Consider the following 16,734-nt stretch of genomic DNA (forward strand, 5'->3'; position numbering starts at 1 on the left):
ATTCCTGCCCCTCACTGCCTTCAGGTGATTTTTCTAAGTAAGAGGAAGATTTTGGATTTCATCAAAATGTTAATGGAGGCTATCTCGGGATAATGGGCTTATGGTGCATTGCATTTCTTTTTTTGTGGCTTTCTGTATTTTCCAGAATATCTAAAACAAGAATATAATGCTTTGCCTTGAGGCAAGGAAGGGTAAAATATATTACAGTCTTACAGCTTTTAAAGAAAATGATCTCACTTTTGGTTCTCTGTTCTATCGCTTTAAAACTTGACTCCAGGGAATCTCCTCAGTTTGCCTCATCTTCAAAATTGAAATGCTGACTTCTTACTGTGTCGAGAGTGTTAAATGAGATAATGTACTTGGAACATGCTTTATAAACACATTAGGTGTTATTGTTGTTGGTCCCGGGAACAATCAACTGCGGCAAGAACCTCTGGAGGCCCTTTCTCATTGACATTTCACCTCAACCTTGTGAAATACAGGTTATTTCCCACATTTTACTAATGAGGAAACAGAGAGGTGATGTGATTTGTCTAAGGCCACACAGCAGAGGCAGGATTCTCGCTCTGGTCTCCTGACTCCCAGTCCTGCTGACCTGCAGGTTCTTGGGGGATGGCACCGTGTTTGCCTAATGCCTTGCAGAGGCCTCTTGGATCCTGACTGACAGATCAGAGCTGGCCGTGTGGCCTTGAACAATCCTGCGCCCTTATCAGTGCCTCGGCTTCCCCAAGAGTGAAGAGATAATCCTTATCCTCCCTTCTCAACATGTGGGGGACAGCCTCTGGAAGCAGTTGTGGGCTTATTATCGTCACCCAAATGGGTATGTCACAAGCTGCATAATCTTCAGGACGCAAGGTCTTCCTGAAATTCTTTTCCAGATGCAGTTTCTCGGGGCAACCAAAAGGTGTCTCTCTCTGGGGGACTGGAGTCCCAGAGAGCCAATCAAGCAAGATTGAATGGGAAGAAGCCTCTTGCTGGGTCCCCAGTGTCTGATGGACGGAGCGTGCGTGCAGGTGCGTGTGTACACGCGCGTGCGTACAGGGCTGCCCGAGGTCTGGCCCAGGGAGGCCCAGGCTGCCTCCAGCTGGCCAGACCCAAGGTGGTCAGGGGACCCTGCTGAGTCCTCCCTTCCTTTTTCATGCAAGAGGAATAGTTGCTCAGCCAGAGTGTCTCTGGTAAACACTGCCCAAATTGGGTTGGGGGAATATTTTTCCTTAGGGTGCACTCACTCCCGAAAGTGAGCTGGGCATCTGCCCAGCCTTGGATAGGAATTTACTAAAACCAAACCAAACCAAAACAAAAAAAAGCTCTGTCAGCAGGGACTGGAATTACAAAGGCCCTCGCTGCCCGCCTTTTTTCCCTGGCCCCTTTTTCTCCCCAGGCCTACCAAAACAGCCCAGAAGCAAGAAGAAAGTTTGGTCCCATGTTTTTCCCCTTAAAGCATTTTCAAGCAGGTGCCTCCAGTCACAAAGCCAGCCTGTCCCCAACTTCTCAAGAAGGGACATGCTTATTGTGTTTTCATGACACACCACCAGAGCTGTTTTTCTCTCTCTGGAAGCTGGACTGTTCTGAGCACATGATCCAATGTGTCACGACAGGGTTGTGAGTCAACTGAAGGCTCTCCGAAAGTGGAATCAGCCCCACGGGGAAGGAGTCCCATGGCAGTGCTGTTCTAGGGCTGGGCTGGGAGAACCCCGCCCCCCATCCCTCCCCACAAGGGCTCTGGAGAAGGCTAGCCTGTGGGGGGGAGGGCTGAAGCGGTACCTCCCTTCTCCCCCGACCCTGAGCTGCCCCATCTTCCCTTTTGGGTTTTCAGTTCTATCTGCCCTATCATCTTCTGCACTCTGTTTAAAGCTCCAACCCAAGTGTAGACCCATACCTGGTCTACTCCTGGTTCCCATTGCATCCCTGAAATAGCCCTGCAATGTGAAAAAGAACTCCAAATGCTGAGGGTGAACAAAAGAAATAACCACAGAAAACACAATGGCACAAAGACAGGGCACCTTCGAAGCCTTTCACCACTGGGCTCCAGGCCCAAAGGGCTGGGACAACTTCACAGGCCCCTCCCTGGAAGCTCTCTGCCCATTTCTGGGGAGTGGCACCCTCTCTTTTCTGGACATTCATCTGTGGTCTCCTAACAGCCTGTATCCTTCCTGGCTGAAACCTCATCCAATCCTACCACCTGGGGCCTCCCATTTAGGCCTCATTTTGGTGGGCGGGGCTGTTTCATTCTCAGCCCACTGGCAGAACTGGGAGAGCTGAGATGGAAAGTGGGTCCCCCTTCCTATCTCGGGTAGCAATTTCACCTGTCCCCCTAAAGAGGGGCCTCTCCTGCATATACAGGGACGGCCCTACATGCCCCTTTGTGGGCTCAAGGAATGCAGCTGAATACCTTCTTGGGTTCTGAATGTTTGCAGATGCGGCTGGAACTGAACCCGGGCTTAAGGGCTGGCAAAAACAAAATTTCCCAGGGCAATTTAAAGAGGGGCATAGTTTGTTTGTGATTGAGGCAGAGAGCCTGGGGAAGGTGGAGAGGAGCCATTAGGCTGAGGGGAGCAGGCATTCTATGGGAGGCAGGGCAGCAAGAACCTCTGGGAGCGAGTGCCTCCCGCAGCCTCCCCTGCCGCTCGAGGCTGTTCACTGGGCAGAGGGGCATAGATACCCGATTCCCACGAGAACAAACCTCCAGTTGAGCTCTGCTACTCACTTTGTGTTGCTTGGGGTGGGGTGGAGCTGGGCTTGCATCCCGTGACTGGGTCAGTGAAAGAAAAGGCTGAGAAGGGGACCCTTCAGAAGAGACAGACAATTAGCGCCAGAGGGGGACCAGGAGAACATCTGCTGTCTTCCCATCCTAGGAAGAGGTGGCTCTCGGGGACAGCCCCCCGAGCCAGCTCTTGAGGCAGCAGAGAGAGTTAGGGGCACATACAGTGGAGCCCACGCACCCGGTGTGACTCCGGGCTGTGCTTCCCACTGGCTCTGTGAGCAGTGGATCACAACAGTACCCGCTCTGCAGGGTGGTAGTGAGGGTTAAAGGTAAGCTCACAGAGCCTGGCACGTGGAGGCAGAGAGGCCCCAGCTGATGCCCCGCTTATGCCTGCAGTCGGAATTGTGTGCACAGACGGCGATCTCAATCTTGTTCTCTGGCTCCCATCTCACCTCGACTCCTTCCCACCACGTACGCGCTCAGACACACGATTTCTTATCACAATAGAAAACAGCGCCTGGAGAAACCGGTCTCATTGTCAAGGATGTTGGCGCCCTCCCTGAACTCCAAGCCGTGCCAAGTCCAGACCATTAGCAGGAAGACAGGCAGTCTTCTGAAGCAATCATTGGCACTTCTCGGGCCATCAAGACCGAGGGCAATGCCAGCCTGCACTGGCCAGAGAGGGGTGAGGGTTTAAACATCTTGCCCCAGCCCCTCCCATCCCAGGGGCTGTCTCCCCCACTCTAATTCCGAAGGCCAAGTGGAGTCCATGGAAAACCCTCCATCCCAGGTTTCGCTGCAGCCCTAGAGAAAGCCTCAAGGTCTCAGAGACTTTGTCCAGAGAGGAAGGCATTAAACGTTCATGGAGAATGAGTAGGTGTCATTTCAGACCTGCGAGGAAGACGTGGCTACAGGGGGCGACTGATGAGGCTGAATGAAGGCCAGTTGGGCACGGGGTTGGCAAGGGATTGCGGTGGGGATGGGAGCTGCCTGCTGGAGAGGCCGCATCCTCCTTCATTGTTGCTGACATGGAAACATCATAAAAACACGCTATAGCACTTGGACACGGCTGACCCAGACTCTACAGCTATAGCTTTCTTCCTGCCCCCTCCAAGGAATAAATATGTGTGCGCAGCGGGAGGCTTGGAGGTGGGAGTCAGTTGGCTTAGGGTCCAAGGCACTTTGATATGTAGTTTCTCTTCCCTCCTTGGTTCCCTTGCTGGCGTTGCTTGTTGGTTTGCCTATTTCCACTCCCAGTAGAGACTGGACGTCTCTTGCGTGGAAGAGACTAATTGTGACAGAGAGAATGTCGTCTTTGCTCTGTGACCTTTGACACCTCATGCCTTGGACTCCGAGTCTTGGCTCTCTTCCCTACAGGATAGAGAGGTTCACAGGCACAGAATGAAGACAGGGAGTGGGCAGAGGCCTGGGAAGGGAAGGGAGGAAAGAGGGAGTAAAATAGCCAGGGCAAGAGAATTCCCTATAAAAGCCTAGAGGCAAGGAAGACAGTCGCAAGAGCACGGGGCTGGGTCTCATGAGACCGGGCTTGGGGTCCAGATTCACACAGACTCACTGAGCCACCCCAGACCAGTTGTGCGATTTCTCTGGTCTTAACTTGCTCATCTGTGGCAGGAGGACGTTGGGCCAGATCATCTCCGAGGCCCTTTCCAGCTCTGACCTTCCCCGAGTCCACGAGAAAGCAGAGTCATAACACCGGGATCCGCAGAAATTAGAAACCCCTCAGGGACTGCCCCAATTCTTCCAAGTCGGTTGCCATTCTGGTCGTAGTTATACCCAGTGGCCCCAGTCTCTCTGGGTTGCTGCTGATGTAGGGAACCCATTGCAATCCCTTCCTCCCAAATGAATCCTGCAGTTTGAATGTCCTTGATAGTGTCCAGAAGGGATGTCTGGCTGTTGCTTCCCTTGTGACCAAATAATCTCTCTCCAGGAGAAAAATGTCACTGTGAGTTATCAGGTGAAAGAAGCCATAAGACAAGTGCATGCTCTGCACGGCGAGGTGGGGGAAGCACATAAAATGCACCAGTGCTGGAGGAATAGATTTTTGTTGATGCATGAGCTTGCTGCCTAATGATTTCCCGTTCATTCTCTTGTAAGGGAAAGATTGGATATTTATACCATTGAGATGCACAGCATACTAATGAAGGGCACGTGGGGCCGGGGCAGGGCAGTGCTGGCTGGCCCAGCCAGCTCGGAGCTATGGCAAGCTGCTGGCAGAGGAGGGAGGCAGAACAGGGCTGCGGTCTGGTTGCCAGTGGGAGCTGGGTTCTGCAGGCAGCTGGCCAGAGTGGGCAGTGGGGCTGTCCGGAAGCTAGGAATTTATCAAGGGTGAGAAGGGAACTGTCTCCACTGTTCTGAGCCTCTGGCAGTCTCTTAAGGCCACTTCGTCCGAAGCTGCAGGGAAGGACCTATTGTGAAAGGCTGATTTTAGAAACAACTTAAAAGAGAACACCCAAGGCCAGGGGAGCCATTATTTACAGCCGGGTCAGAGCCCTGCGTGGAACAATTAACTTTGGTTTCCAGCCCCGCGTGGGAAACCTTTAACCCCATGTACCCAAGAACGGCTACTGGTCCCACTTGGCCCAAGTGAGAGGGTGTGGAAGGTGCACATCCATCACCTCTGCTGAAGGGACAACCTGCAGGCCTGGAGCTTTCACCTGTGGTGCAGGGACCGTGTTGTCATTCTGGGATTCTATCCCCTTTCTCTCCTGAACAGACACGCTGCCTGTGGAATGGAGCTCGGACCCTACACCCCGCGTCTCCCCCTTTCTGGGTTCTTGATGGATTTTCAGCAACCCTTTGCTAGAGGAGCCTTGGCCCTTTGAGTAGCTCCCAGAAAAGTCAAGGTCACATTGGCTGCAGAACCTGGGGCCTAGCGGGTTGAGTCACGTTCTCAGCACCTGAGCTTTGAGCATGGAGGGACCCCTGGCGCACCCCCTTCCAACTTCCTCCTGGTCATTATGGGGCATGAGCTTGGAGCGCGGGGCTGCAGGTCTTATTCTGGAGCAGGAAAAGCTGCTCCTGGCTTCGACGTCCCTAACATCACATGGCATCCTTGCGGGAGGCAACCAACCAGGTCCTTCCCCTCCTCCCCTCTTCAGGGAGCCCAGCCAGCTGCCCTCTGCACTGGCAGGGGCTGAAGGAATAAACTGGGTGGGGGCAGGGACTGGACATTGCCGCCCCTCCCCCAGCCTGAGGGTGTGGGTGCAGCAGGAGAGCTCAGCATTCCAGAGAATAATGAGTATAAGGAGGCCAGGCCCCAGGGAGTGTGTGGGTAAATGAACATTAGCAGAGACAAGCAGCTCCAGCTGAGCAGCAAGTAAACAAGAAAGGCCTGCAGCCCTGGAGTGACCCAGGGCTTCTGACTCGGGCAGTGGGGTCAGGCTGCCGGGAGGGCACAGCCAGGGCTCGCGGGGGCCAGGCTGCTCAAAGATTGGGCAGGGCTGGCTGGCTTCATACATGATTCAGAGCAGCTCTGGCTGGAGGGCTTGGGGAACAGTCTTCACGGGTTTGGCGGGCAGCCCAGGCCCAGCCTTGCTTCCTTCACACCTCCTGGGGCTTCCATGTGACCCTGATCTGATCTCTTTTAGAAGGTTCTCTCTCTCTGCTTCTATCCTGGCTTGGTTCTGCTTGCAAGAGTCCAGACACTTGGGAATTCAAGGCAGAATTCTAGGGCTACCTAGACTTGCTGCAAATTCCTGATGCAACGTGCTGTCTTGGGCCTGATCTGCTCTGCGTGAACTGGGGCTGGCTGCTCACCCACTTTCCCCCATCCCCACCCCACCTTTTCCCCAAGTATGGCCCATACACGGAGCTAGCCTGCTGGCACACTGCAAAACCAGCCTTCCTAGGCCTTGAAATCTTGTCTCCCTAAATGATACATAAATGATAAAAAAGAGTTCCCGCAAAATGATACAACCCATGTCCCAATCTTCCGCAAATGACCCCATCTCCAATGGGGCTCCACCAAACAGCTCTTGGCAAGGCTGATGCTGAACAAAATGGTCACGTCTCAGTCTGCATCTTACTTGATCTGTTGCAGCATCCGACACACTTGATCCTTCCCTCTCTCATCCTGGACACACTGTCCTTGTTTCCTAGGACACTGTACTTTCCTGTTTTTCCTCCTATTTCACTGGCTGGGGGTTATCAGTCTCTTTTACTTCCTCGTGGTCCCCACATCTAAACATTAGAGTGTCCCAAAGCTCAGTCTTAGGTCTCTTCTCTAAATTTGGGATCTCAACTAGTCTCGTGGCTTTTAACACCATCTATATGCTGACATCCCCTAAATTCAGTTGGTTAGCCGAGGCTTCTCTTTTGGACTGCACACTGTTTTTTTGGCCTCGCAGCATACGGGATCTTAGTTCCCCGACCAGGGATGATCAAACCCGTGCCCTCTGCAGTGGAAGTGCGGATTCTTAACCACTGGGCCACCAGGGAAATCCCTGGATTCCACACTCTGTATCCAAGTTTCTATCCCACATCTCCAGTTGGATGTCCCAACGGTATCGCAACTACAACGTGTTCAAACCTGAGCTCTTGACTTTCCTCCCCGTAGGGGTTCTTCCTCCAGCATTCCCCAACTCAGTCAATCGCGACTCCCTCCTGAGTTACTCAGGCTGACAACCTTGATTTTTCTTTCTCTACACCCTAGACCCTGCACCCAATCTGTCAGCAAATACTGCTAATACAGCAAAATGCATCCAGAATCAAGCACATCTTACATTTCTACCCCCCATCCTTGTCCAAGCCACCACTGTCTCTTTTTCATGGCAATAGCCTCCCCATGGATTTCCCTGTCTTTGCCCTTGTTGTAGACTCTATTCCCAACCCATCAACTCTAGTGATGCTTTTAAACTTTTGACTGTGGAACTCCATGAACCTTCCCTGCCCCTTTACCTCTCTCACTTCAGCTTTTATTCTCTCTCCTCCCCAGTCCCATTTCTGCTTCAGCCACACTGGACCCTTAGCGGTTCTTTGAACAAGCCAGGCGTCCTCCCACCTCAGTGTCTTTCCATTTACCATTCTCTCACCTGGACCTCTCTTCTTCCAGATATACGCGTGGTTCTCTCCCTCTTGTCTTTCAGGCCTACTCAGATGGCCTCCTCGTGGGGACGTCTCCCCGCCTACCCTGCAATCGTCTCCTCCAGCCACCCTCCCAACCCCAGTACACCCCCCCTCCCACCCCGCTGCTTCCCAGCTTTATTTTTTCCACTTACCACTCTCAGCCACACTATTTATCTCACATACTCATTGTCTCCCCCACACGAGTGTAAGCTTCATTTACCACTGCATCCCCAGTGTCTAAGACAGTGCTTGGTACCCCACAGATGCTGGAACACATCACTTCTGGTTGCCCTAGTTCCCGAACTATCCCTCCTTTGCCTTCCTCAGTTCTCTTCTCTCGGATCTCCCCCTGCTTGGTACCCTTTTCTGACCCCCTTCTTCTTCTTGGCTCCGGGTGTTCCCCAAACTCAGTTCTTGTTCTCAAATTCTCCTTCTGCCATCTGCATCTCCCATTCCACTCCCTTACTCTCCCAGCTCCAGCAATCCCCTCTATTTTCCCCTTCTCCCATTTCATGCAACTTAAATAACTGTGTCCTTTGGATTACACTTTTCCTTGCTCCGAAAGCTCCACTCAGCTGTAAGCTCCTTAAAAGCAAGGACTATATTTGTCCTTCAATACCCAGTGTTCTTGGACCCAAATAAGTTCTTTAAGAGATCACTGAAGACACGTTGAGTGGATGAAGGTTCATGATGCTTCCCTCTTTCTCCTGCCCCTCTCCTAGCCAGGATAGAACTGGGAGCCTAAGATCCAAGGTGGGTACTTTGAAGGCATTGCATCAGGCTGCTGGTCAATGAGCATCTGGGAGGCTTCATCCCAGGTGATTGACTGAGTCACAGTGAATCAATTGTGCCGAATCTTTGGCTCTACTTGAAAAGGCCTCTTGTAAGCTACCCTTGGATCACACTGGACTTGAGTATGTGGGTGTGAGAAAAGAATGCAACTAACTCTTTTCTGGCAAGGAAGGCAATTTCATTCCAGGAGGCCAGCCTTCCATCAGCATGCTGGGATCTGTGTGTCCCCTGGGATGGTGGAGGTGCTTTCCTGACTCCCCATAAGACTGTGAGGCTTTGAGGACTGGACTGAGTTGAAGTTATTGTATCCCCTGTGCTAGCCTGGTGCCTGGTACACGGTAATTACACCACAAGTAGTTACTGCACAAAGAAAAGAAACCCATTGTATTCGAGAGAGGTTCTTTCTAGATCCTTCCCCCAATCCAAAGAAAATAGAGAAACACACTCCCCTCCCTCTGACCCTCCCTCTTTCAACACTCTCTTCCTTCACTGCCATCAAAGCCTGGCCTAAAACTTTCCTTTCCTAGAAGCTTTCCCAGACCAGTCTCATCTGACTCTGATTTCTTTTCTCCATCTCTCCTCAACACTTCTGCACATGGCTTGCAGTGCAGCAGCTTGCATGATTTGGTTGTGAGCATCCTGAATTGCTCTGTCCCCAAGTGTGTGCCCTGTGTGCAAGGGGGTTGAGGGGTTTGGGGGTCACTGGGCATGCTCCACACTTCCCAGTAGCTTGGTCAGAGGTGGGGCTTTTTCTTTGCCATCCTTTCCACAGCCCAGCCCAGCTTCTGTATCCAACACATGCTCAGTGATCAAACTGACAGCACATAGCTGACACTCAATACATGTTTGTTGAATGGAAGAGGAATGAATGCCAAACTCAGTGCCACAGGGAGAACACTGGGGAGATGGTAACGGAATCCAAGTGTCAGCACAAAAGCTGCCCCCTGAAACGAGAGGAATGATCCAGGCCATAAAGAGAAAATCAAACGAGTCACCCTTCTGGATCCCCTGACGAGCTGCACAGTTTCGGGGTCTATCTTCTGTCCAAGGAGCAATGTAATCACACTCACTCCCCTCTAGCCATGCAAGGATGTGGGCTCTGTTGAAGACCTGGACTTGAGTCTTGGCTCTCTACCACCTTCTGTCTGGGTGACACTGGATGCCACTGAACCTGGAACCTTCGTTTCTTTACTTACATACAGGGCACAATAATAAGGCTTATGGTGAGGATGAAATGGAATAAAGTTGGTTGTGCTCTTGGCTCCCAGTAGGAGCTCAAATAATAACCTGCATATTAATAACCAGTAAATGGGGGATCTGAAAGGTGGGGAGGGTACTGAGCCTGTTTTCAGGACTGTGCCTTGTGGGAAAAGGAGGAAGGAAGCTTGCTGGTGGGGACTTGCTTGTGGCAGGAACTCCCCGAGGGCATTTCCAAGGGGCTTAAAGAGAGGACTGATTCTTACTGACACTGAAAGGAGGAGGGTGTGTCTGGAAGTTCTGCCCTGTGGCCTATCAGCCTGGGGTTTAGGCCTCTAATAGGGAGACCACACTTCCAGGGACTGGGTATCCCTGCTCTGAAAGCAAGAGAGCCAACCACTTCTCTACAGGGGAAGCTGAGAATCTCAGAATCTCACAACTTGGAAACTAGTTTCTGAGGAAACCACAGCTCAGAGAGGGCAAATCACTTTTCCAAGGTCACACAGAGAACACATGGCAGGACAAGAAGTAAAAGAGAGAAATAAATAAAACAGGAATAATAACAACGAGCAACCTGTCGGAATAGGTGATCTGGAAAAAAGTGGGGGATCAGGCCTGGGAGTGGTACAAATAGTGACCCACAGGCTGAGTTAGAAGGAAAGGCACTGTAAGAATGGGGCTCAGGAGGCTGCTCTCTGACAGTGCTTCCCTAGGCATCTTGTGCATTTTATTTAATTTACTACATAGAATACTGCTATTATGTACCATCATTATCCCCATTTTACTGATGTAGAAACTGAGGCATGGTTTAGACAATGTCCCCAAGGTCTCAAAGCTAGAAAGTGCAGAAGCTAGAATGCAACACAGGTTTGTCTGGTATCAAAGCCTGAGCTCTTTGTACACAGCTCTGCTCGTTCCCAGGCTAGAAGAGAGACTGTTCTACCACATAAGGCCTCCCCCCCCTCCCTGCAGACTCCAAGTCCAGGCTCCCTGGAATTATACAGAGTACTCCATCACCCCCAAAACACACACATACCTGTACACACACATACATACACGCACAGACACACAAACACACACACACACACAAACACACACACACTCATTCTGACCTGGCGGGGACCTGGTAAGGCAGGAAGTTGGCCGAGTCCATTAATGTCACCGAGCACAACGCATATTTATGGCCCCAATTACAGCCTCCATGAAGGAGCTGGAATGGCAACAGGAATACTTGTGTGCACTGGGGTCTGAGGCCTCTGTAGCAATAACTACAAGAATACAGAGATGTTAGCAAACCCTGGTGATGGCGGCCCTATTTTAATGATAAATCTACAGCTTCATATAGAAATAATGAGACTGGGGGCTGGAGAGGGGGGCAAGGGAAGAACAGAATGATTTCAGCCAATCGAAGTTCTGTGTGGAGAGAAAATGGCAAACCACGGGGAATGCCCAGGAGACCACCAGAGGACCTTAGTCAAGCCAGGCAAGAGGTGGGAGCCTCAGTGGCAGACCTGCCCATGCCTGAGCTTCTTGATTCCAGGGAACAGCAGAGACCTCTGACTGTCCTAGCATATCTTGTTTGCCTGTTTCTCACCCTCTGGTGGGGTGTATGTTAGCTCCATTACAGCCTAGGCTTCCATCCAGAGCAACCTGGGGATGCCGAGGGGAGTGGCCCTTGGGGCTTAAGATTTGCAATTAACAAAGGGCTAGCCTCCCCAGATGAACACCTCCCCTTCACTAGCCTTGAAGCTCCATGTTCAGTGGTTGTAATAAAACAGCACCAATGCTCCAGGCTTTGATACTCCAGACCATCTTGGGCACTGGGGCCGGGGCCAAAACAAGGAACCTGCCTGGTTCCACCTGCCAGGGCTGCACCTGATTCTCCCATACAAGTGGGAGAAGTACCAGGGGGACAGCATTCATGGACTCCTGTGACATCAGGGCAGCCTCCTGAGCCCACTTCTCACAGGGCCTCTCCTTCTACCCAGACTATTGGTCACTGACCCTCCACTTCAGTCCAGACTGTGTGTCCCTGACCCTCCACTTCAGTCCAGGCTCGTTAATCTCTTTGCTACTCCAGACATAAACCATCTACCCGAACCATCTCTCTGCAGGAAGGCACAGCCCAGGTCTCTCCCCACCATGCCTGGCTCTACTCACTTTCAAAATACTACTTGACTTTCTCCTCCAGGAAGCTTCCCAGGTTAACTGCACCCAAATTCCATTGCTTCTTTAATAATCCTTTCCTTGTGCACCAATACGTAGTTTTGTTTGAATTAACTAAGCCATCTGTCATTCAACAAGAACGTGCTGAGTTCTTACGTTTGCATAAAATGACACGCTCAGCCCTGAGGGAAAACACAAGAGACAGTCAAATGTGGGACACAATCCATTCCTGAGCCACTGGGGACTCTGCAAGGCAGAATATGACTCAGTGTATAAATGAGGGACCCAGAAAATAAATCCAGACGAGTGATTGCTGTGAGAGCGGAAGGACTTCAGGGAAGCTTTGAAAGGTGGATTGGTTTGGGCCACGCAGAGCGGCGAGGGAAAAGCCTGTCTGCCAGAGGAAACCTTGGGAGCAAAGGCAAGAGGCAGAAATGCTGGACGTTTTCAGCGACCAGCCTGCAGGCCGGAGGAGCTGGGGGCCAAAATGCAGCTCTAGGAAGGAAATCTGGCAGGAATCTGGCATGCAGGAAAGATGGGAGCCGGCTGTGCTCATGTGCACCGCGCCCCACGATGCTGGCTGCAGGATTTCATGTACACTGAGTGCTCAATCATTCCCCGTTACTAGGGCTTGGGCCTCTCTGGCCTCAAAATAATTCCAATTTTAGAGTAAGCACAGGTAAAAGCACCAGCCTTTTATTTCCTTTTCCTTTCCTTTGTCTGATTCCTCACCCCCCAGGATAAAGAGCCCACCCCTGAGAGCTGGCCTGCTGGAGAGGCTGTGGATGGGAGGGCCCCAGCGGCCTCATCAGGCAGAACATTCAGTGCAGACAAACTGCGAGCAGACAGAGAGTGTGAGCAAATCACCTGATCTTCTGCTTCAGAAACTCCTGGGCCCAGACTCCTCCTGCTTTTGACTATCAAGTTATATATACCAGTCCCTCCCTACCCACCTGAATTCTCTCCTTCCCCACCCAGGAAACCTTTCCTGGCTGTCCTAACTCTCAGATCTTACAGCCTCACAGTATTTGCTACTTTGCATCACTAGCTACTGCATTAAAGTTCTGTGGGTGAAAGAGACTGTCTTCTATCCCAGCCCCCCTTGCTCCCCAGTTCCCGGCACAGTCCGGCTTAGGAGGAGATGGAGGAGGGCTAGAGTGGTACTGACTGAGGATGATGAGGGTGGCAATGATTTGTCCAGCTCCTTTCGGACGATCTGCCTTTTTCTGAAGCTGGGCTGAGGAAGGAGTGTGGGACGAGTGCAGGGACGGCCACGGAATTCTAGGATGTAGGAAGTTAGCATTCAGGTGAGGGTCATCCTTGGGCACGGACCGCATGCTCCAGGACTAGGGCTTTCATCGTGCCTGGAGCTCAAGTTACAGGAAAGGGAGGCCTCTAGAGAGGAGAAGGGAGGCTCTTCAGAGGGCTGAGTTGAGCCCTGCTTCCCACAGCCCCTGGCCCTCACACCTACCTCTCTCTGAGCACTTGGGCCTCAGCCTCAGTATGGGGGGGGGGGGGGCTGAGCTGCTTTCCTCTCCCTGTATAGTCACGATAATGAAGCTGCTGCCTTACGAGACCACAAGGGAAGAGCTGCACCAGATGTAAACTTCAGAGTGATTTATAAAGCGGAGCTCTTGGGCTTCAGGTTGGCACACAGCTGCTGTTCCAGCCCGCCCCGTCTGCCCGCCCTGTCTGCAGGCCCCGCTGCTTGTGCTGTTCTCGCGGATGACATTTCGGGAGAGCAAAAGTAGGGGAGGCACTGAGACATCGGACTGGGCTGCTCAAAGTCAGCAGCAGCTAGGAGAATGGGCTGTCCCAGAGACCTTCTCTGGAGCAGAAACGGAGACCACGGGACTGAGCTGCTTTCCTCTACCTGTATAGTCACGATAATGAAGCTGCTGCCTTACGAGACCACAAGGGAAGAGCTGCACCAGATGTAAACTTCAGAGTGATTTATAAAGCGGAGCTCTTGGGCTTCAGGTTGGCACACAGCTGCTGTTCCAGCCCGCCCCGTCTGCCCGCCCTGTCTGCAGGCCCCGCTGCTTGTGCTGTTCTCGCGGATGACATTTCGGGAGAGCAAAAGTAGGGGAGGCACTGAGACATCGGACTGGGCTGCTCAAAGTCAGCAGCAGCTAGGAGAATGGGCTGTCCCAGAGACCTTCTCTGGAGCAGAAACGGAGACCACCAAGCTTTCTCTCTTTGAACGAATCGATTCTTAGCCTTTTCCCACCAGAGTGGGGCTGATTCTCCCAGCCTCTCTCCTTACAAGTTCAGCCCATAGATATTGAGTATTGATTGTCTAAAGGGAGGGTCTGCACTCAGGGAAATAGTGCAAGAAATATCCCAGGAGACACTCAATCAGCGTTCAAGACACCAGACACAAGGCCATCGGTGTTTGGTGGCAACACCCCTGCAGGGCTCTCAGCTGCCTGGCTGGGCTTAGAGAGAGGCATGCCACCTACATCCGTGGGATGCAATTACACGGCTTCCTCAACTGCCACCCAGGGGACTGGAGAGCACTGTCTACACTGGACCAAAGGGCTCTGGAGATGCCCTCTCAACTCTCTGTGCCAAACCTGTCCTCCCTCTTAAAAGCCAACTTGAGCCCCAGCTCCGTGACACCGTCATGGTTAACTCCAGTTGATCATGAACAGCCAAGCATCCACTTCCCCCATGTGTGGATTAGCCAGGTCTCCCTTCAAGCCCCGCCGCGCTCCAACTCCCGGACTGGCCCAGGCAGGCAGGGCCTAAGAGCAGGGGCTCTGCTGCATGGTAGTCACTAGTGCTGGTCGTTAAGTACTTCCAGTCCCCCTTCTGGACACGTGGTAGGATTGCTTTGCCTGGCCCCCTTGATAGTAGGAGTTGCATGTGCCTTGCTTTGGCTAATGAAATATGAGTGAAAGTGACATGTGCCACTTCTGCATGGAGGCTTTCAGAACTAGCACACGATTTGCCACATCTTCCTCCTCCTCAGGTGGTAACTATAGGGGCACAGGTCAAAATGGAGCCTCTGTTGGCTTGGATCCCTAAGTAACAAGGAAGAATGGCTGAGCTGCAAAGCACACGTAAAATGAACGAGAACTAAACTTGGGCTGCTTTAAGCTACCAAATCCTAGGATCGTTCGTGGCTACGGCATAACCTGGTTTATCCCAATTAATACAGCCTGTTCTTGATTGCTTGTGCCGGGCTTCCAGTACCCACCAATGCCCATGGCTCACACTGCTATCTGAGTCAGTCTATGGGCCTGGCCCGATCCTTACCCATGACTAAAGACATATATTATTGTATAGGTGGTAGACCTGAGGCCTGCCAGGTAGAGAGAACCACTTCAGAACATGCAATCAGAAGCCATAGATATGTTCCCTTCCCTTCCCACCCACATGGGGGCTCTGCTCCCTGCCCCACCCCTCAACGTGGGCCCCAGGGCAAGGACTTCCCCAGAGTGGGCTGGGCTATTAGTCAGAGTTCCCTTCGTACCCTGAAGGGCAGAGGCCCGTTTGTCTCTAGGGGTGAGGAGGATGCGGGACACATCCCAGTCAAATCCAGGACTGCAAATCCTCAAGAAGCCCAGGGAGCAGGGCGGTACTCACACTGGTTGCGTACTGGATGTCCTTCCAGATGGAGGTTTCCTGGGACAGGTCAGAGGCCTCAAAGAGGTTGTCCAGGATGACCTCCCCGATCATGTCATGGCGGGAGAAGCGGTCAAAGTCGAAGACACTGAGATGCAGCTTGCGGTCAGCCAGCTCCTCATAGGGCACGGGGAAGTGAAAGTTCTCATCGAAGGTGGGGTTCAGGGTCTTGCGGTGCACCCGTGTCTGCAGCTTGCATTTGCGATCAGGCAAGAGGTAGATCTTGACGTAAGGGTCAGAGCTGCCACAAAAGTCCTTGGCGGGGAGGTCGAAGGCCTTCAGGACGCGCACGATCAAGGTCTCGTTCTCGTAGTCGTAGCGCAGGCTGAAGTTGATCTTCCCGCAGGTCTTGGCCTCGGTTTGGGCATCGTCCCCCTCCACTGACTTCTGCTTGTAGAGCTCGGGCTTGATGCGGCCAATGCTGGTGGGCTGCTCCGCCGCAGGGGGCAGCTCATTGCCGTAGTCCACGCTGGAGACATGCATCTGCCGTGGCAGGTGGCGCTTGAAGGACGTGTGCCTGGCGGAGGGCAGGAGCGGGTGAGAGAGTGAGGTGGGGGAAGGAGTGGGGGAATGCCGGCAGGCATGGCTCGGGGCCCTGGCTCATCCTACCCCTTGTGAGGCCCCCTTTTCCTCCTGCCAGTTGACCCCCTTTCCCTCTGCACACACTTGGTGTGCATGACTTAGTATATGAAAAGTAGTTGGAATGGAGCCTGGTACATAACAAGCTACAGTAAGTGTTAGCCATTGTGATCGTTATCATTTTTCCTGCTTTTCTACCTGCTTTCTAGGTTTCTTTCCTGGTAGGCATGACTCTGGTTCCCCCATTAAACCATAAGCTCCCTGACTGAGAAGGACCATCCTTTCCCACCCTCCACGTGGCATTCCTTCATCCCCACTACTACCATCCCCACCACCATAGTTAACATTTACTGTGCTTTGGAGTCAGACTGCATAGGTTAATTTCGGCTCTGCCACTTTCTAGCTGTATGACCTGGGGCAAGTTATTTAACCTCTCTGTGTTGTAAAATGAGAATAATAAAAGTAGCATAGGATTGCTGTGGGGGTGAAATGAATAAATACAATAAAGTGCTTAGAACAGGGCCAGGTATATAATAAGCTCTTTTTTTTTTTTTTTTTTTTTTTTTTTTTCGCAACCCGCG

The 16,734-nt window shown here is 52.2% G+C and overlaps 1 protein-coding gene across 1 annotated transcript in view; it reads right to left on the reverse strand.

Annotated features, from left to right (window-relative positions):
* Positions 1 to 16,734, reverse strand: part of SYT6 (synaptotagmin 6) — a 58,291-nt gene that overhangs the window by 28,922 nt on the left and 12,635 nt on the right. Inside the window, exon 3 of the mRNA XM_007462480.1 lies at positions 15,536 to 16,091. Within this exon, the coding sequence (XP_007462542.1) occupies positions 15,536 to 16,091 (556 nt within the window). The remainder of the gene's footprint in view (positions 1 to 15,535; positions 16,092 to 16,734) is intronic.

This window comes from Lipotes vexillifer, unplaced genomic scaffold, assembly GCF_000442215.2.
Source record: "Lipotes vexillifer unplaced genomic scaffold, Lipotes_vexillifer_v1.1 scaffold1029, whole genome shotgun sequence".
Classification (NCBI taxonomy): Eukaryota; Metazoa; Chordata; class Mammalia; order Artiodactyla; family Lipotidae; genus Lipotes; species Lipotes vexillifer.